Source organism: Buceros rhinoceros, unplaced genomic scaffold (assembly GCF_000710305.1).
Source record: "Buceros rhinoceros silvestris isolate BGI_N320 unplaced genomic scaffold, ASM71030v1 scaffold9782, whole genome shotgun sequence".
In the NCBI taxonomy this organism is placed as follows: Eukaryota; Metazoa; Chordata; class Aves; order Bucerotiformes; family Bucerotidae; genus Buceros; species Buceros rhinoceros.
In genome coordinates, this window is record NW_010398302.1 from 50543 (window position 1) to 54368 (window position 3826).

The following is a 3826-nucleotide window of genomic DNA, read 5'->3' on the forward strand; positions in this document are numbered from 1 at the left end:
CACCTCTTAGGCCAGATGTATGAGTATGCATGCATCTGATCCCACCAAGATTTCAAATAACACATCCCATGGAAGAAAATCAGGATGAACAAACAATAGAAAAAGCTCACACACAGTGTCGTTTTCCACAAGGTAAGTTTGTGTTTTCTATGTAAATACATCAGGAGTATCCTCATGGATGAGGGAAGCAGGGTACCTACTGGGATAAGCTTCATTATGCAAGATGAGAATATCTTTCCAACATTTCTTCCTGGTGTAACACTGTTATCCCTACATTTTTAGCTTTTGTCCTCCATTTCTCACTGAAGAACAAAAGTCAGAAGGTTTTGTGGTGCTCCTTAAGATGCATCACAGCCATTTACCACCAAATATCACAAAGATGATGCAGTCAAATACCATTTCTTACCAGTGTTCCTCACAGAGTTCACTGTAAGGGCAGCCACCATTTTCAGCATCACAGCATTTAATTCCTTCTCGGTGCCTTCTTCCAGACCAGGCAGATGGGTTCCAGCTGTCAGTATATTAAAAGTCATAATACAATTTACATAAGATATGGTTAACTCCAGCTGAAATAAATCAATCCAAAAAAGAAAAACAGTTACCTAGCAAACTCTAGTTTTCTCTTAAATATTGCTTAGACGCTACCTGAACCCTTAAATGACCAACAAAATACCGGCAGAATATTGTCTAGTCATCAGGTTCTAGTCTGGATTTGGGAAACACAGGTCTGATCCTATGCTCTGCAGCCCAGATTTCCTGCATAACTACAGGCAATACCGGTAGTAGTGGTGTTTCCACTTCCCATATGAAGTGGCAAAACATTATAGCAACAGGGAGTACTTAAATATCTAAACTAATAGTGAAGAGCATATCCCCCCCCACATGTTCAAAGGCAAACATTTCCAGACAGTGTAAGGTAGGTTATTTTTAGATCTAAAAGTCTTGAAGTTTGTAGGATTAATTCTGGAAACCAAAAGAGGGAAGGAGTGATCACTTCACACAGTGTCTTCCTATCCATCTCTCTTCATCTTTGTGTCTAAATTTACAAACTACATAGCCATTCCTTCACTCGTTCTGTAAAATTTAGATCAACAAGTGATCTAAAACATGGAAATTAACTCAAAGACAAAAGAAAGCTCCTATGTACCAGGTAATAATCAGAAGGCAAGTTTTGAAGAACCTTAGATAAGGTTTGTCAAGATAAATACTAAGTACTCTTGTACAAAACTCTAGTTCTCAGACACCAAGAGCACAGATCTGTGTCCCTGCAGGTAATAATGTCTACACTGTGGAATTTCTGTTGCTTTGAATAAATGTGTATAAATAATTCAATTGTGCTTGCTGCCTCAGAAGCTATACCTAGTACTTGGAGTCCTTCCTCCTTTATTGCACTGGAATTTAAAAGCATTTAAACTGCTTTCCATCATCAGTCCTCTGGATTGTTATTTTCAGAATAACTAAGCACTGTGGAAAAATCTTTCCTCTACTCTCAAACTGGCATTCTAGAGAACCCCAGGTTAAGACCTTCTTTAAAACTGTGGGCTGAATGGTACCCTCCATGTACCCTTCATGATACCCTGGTGAAGAATAGCCCAGAATTGTTCAGGCTGATGAACAGAATGATAAACAGGTAAGATTTCAGAGAAGACATGTCTTTGTATGTCATAAACTTAGGTTCGTTGGCTTGCAGACAAAATCTAGCTACTCATTATATAAAATCTGTAAATTGACTGTGGTTGGTAATTCATTTCTATTGATCTGCCTACTTCAACAGTCCTCAAGAAAGGCATTAAGTTATACCTGACTTCCTCAGGATCTTGGCTTGTTTCCTTAAAAGTGCCAGCAACAGGCTTAAGAGCCCAGAATCACGGAATATGTCACTGAATAACAAGTCCTTCTTGGTCATGCTGAGAAGGCACCGGAGAGCTGTTAAGGTGCAGAGTGGCACTATGTTTTCCTTTATCAAATACTGAACCTTCTTCAAAATTTCATGGGGGACGTAGGACAGATCTAGCACTATGGACTCCACTAGTTTGAAGAACTGGACTTGGACTGGGTGTGGTTTGAAATGGATTATGTCAGTAAACTGGTTGATAGGTTGTAGTGTCCATTCCAGAAGAAAGAAGTTCACCGTGTCCCAGGCCCATATGGTATCAATTGCTGCCAAGATTCTCCCACAGAGGTGCTGATCATTACTTTTCTGGAAAACGGACTGCAACACCTGAAAAGCCTGGAGGTTTTTCACTGTCATTCCTGTGGGATAAAACAAGGTGAGATCATTTTTACAGCAACACTATCTAAGACTGCAGGCCCCATAACTATAATGTTAAATCATGTCTGAGAGTGGAAATAGGAGCCACAGACATGAGGGATGCGACTGGGAGGCATGGTCTCAACCTCAGATCACACCCTACAGCTTACACGGCCAGTTTAGTTTGATGTAGATGGATCCAGGCTCCTGAAGCATTAAGCACGTAGATCAGAAGCTGCCATCTCATATTCCTTTCTCCATCTTAAGACACGTAGTGAATAGAACTTCATTTTCCCAGGACCCATCTACCTAGCCACATATATATATATATATATACTGTACCAGAAGACCGTGTCTGTTCAAAATCAAAGTGCGGTAATTGTGGGTGTATAATATTGCCAGAAACTTTCAGTTCACTTTTTCCGCAGGTTGTAAGGCAAGTCAGCATGTCAAAGATCTCATCCAGGTAAGGGTCTCCCTCATTTTGCTGCAATCCCTCACATCTAGGAACAAAACTTGGAGCAGTCATACGTTTGTGCCTTAGTAACGCAAACATTTTGATATATCACCAGGTACTGAGCATACAGGAGCTACCATTTTACACCCCACTCCTCCCCAGCTTATTTTACTGTCTTTTTGTCTTATTTTCATGACTTGTTTAACCATCTTGCAAAAAGTAACTCCACATCGCAGTGATAGATTCTGAATCAGAACAAAATATACAAACTGAGGAAGAAAACTGAAGTGACACTTTAAGAGCTTTCTGAAAAAAAGGAAGATAAAAGTTGGAATTTCATCCAGTTATGTTTACTTTTTTTAAAAAGTAATTCTCTCCAAAAGAAAGTGTTTTGTGGAGTAAAAATTTAAATTTTGTGAGCAATCAAAAAATTAAAATGGACGCTTCATATTAGAAGGTAGGTATATGGTTGGCAAGATAAGGGACTTGCTAACTGAGCTGCCAGAGAAATCTCAGCCCTTAGGAAGGGAAAAATATTATATTGCCTGAGCTTTGTGAATCAGACATGAAGACGGCATGTCTGTCCTACATAAGGAAATATCTGTAATCTCAGATTTACCATAGTTTAGACTAAAGTGAGAGTCTGTCAAAGGGTAGAGAGCTGCTTATCATGTTGTCCTATTCCATACCACTGGGGTCAATTCTTAAGCAAAACTGCAGCATCTGGGCATGGCTTAGTGGTACAGCAATAGACTGATACTGGAAGTCAGGAAAATCTCATAAGAAAACAAATGTGTTCTGTTTTAATCTAAACAAAGGAGAAAAAAAACACAAAAGGGGCAGGGCAAATGCTAGTATCTGTTTTTGCAGGAAAGAATGCAGTCAGTGAGATTTTTTTTTACCTGAAAAAGAAATTCCAAACATCAAAGAGGAGACCTGGTAACACAAAACATACAGGAAAGAAGCTCTCTGTCTATCCCTTTCTGCCAGTATATGCTGCGGAGACTAATCTGAAGCCCTGAGGACCTGTACAATGTTTCTGTTTTTCCAGCTTAGTTACATCAGTTGAAAAGGAAGGGGGCAGTCATAGCCCTTACTGATAAAGATCAGGCATTCCT

The 3826-nt window shown here is 39.5% G+C and overlaps 1 protein-coding gene across 1 annotated transcript in view; it reads right to left on the reverse strand.

Moving 5' to 3' along the window:
* The window catches only part of WDFY4 (WDFY family member 4), a gene marked incomplete at its 3' end in the record, with an annotated part of 48055 nt that overhangs the window by 41329 nt on the left and 2900 nt on the right, over positions 1-3826 (reverse strand). Inside the window, exons 4-6 of the mRNA XM_010131051.1 lie at positions 2594-2754; positions 1801-2253; positions 407-511 (exon numbers count right to left, since the gene is read on the reverse strand). Of these exons, the coding sequence (XP_010129353.1) occupies positions 407-511; positions 1801-2253; positions 2594-2754 (719 nt within the window). The remainder of the gene's footprint in view (positions 1-406; positions 512-1800; positions 2254-2593; positions 2755-3826) is intronic.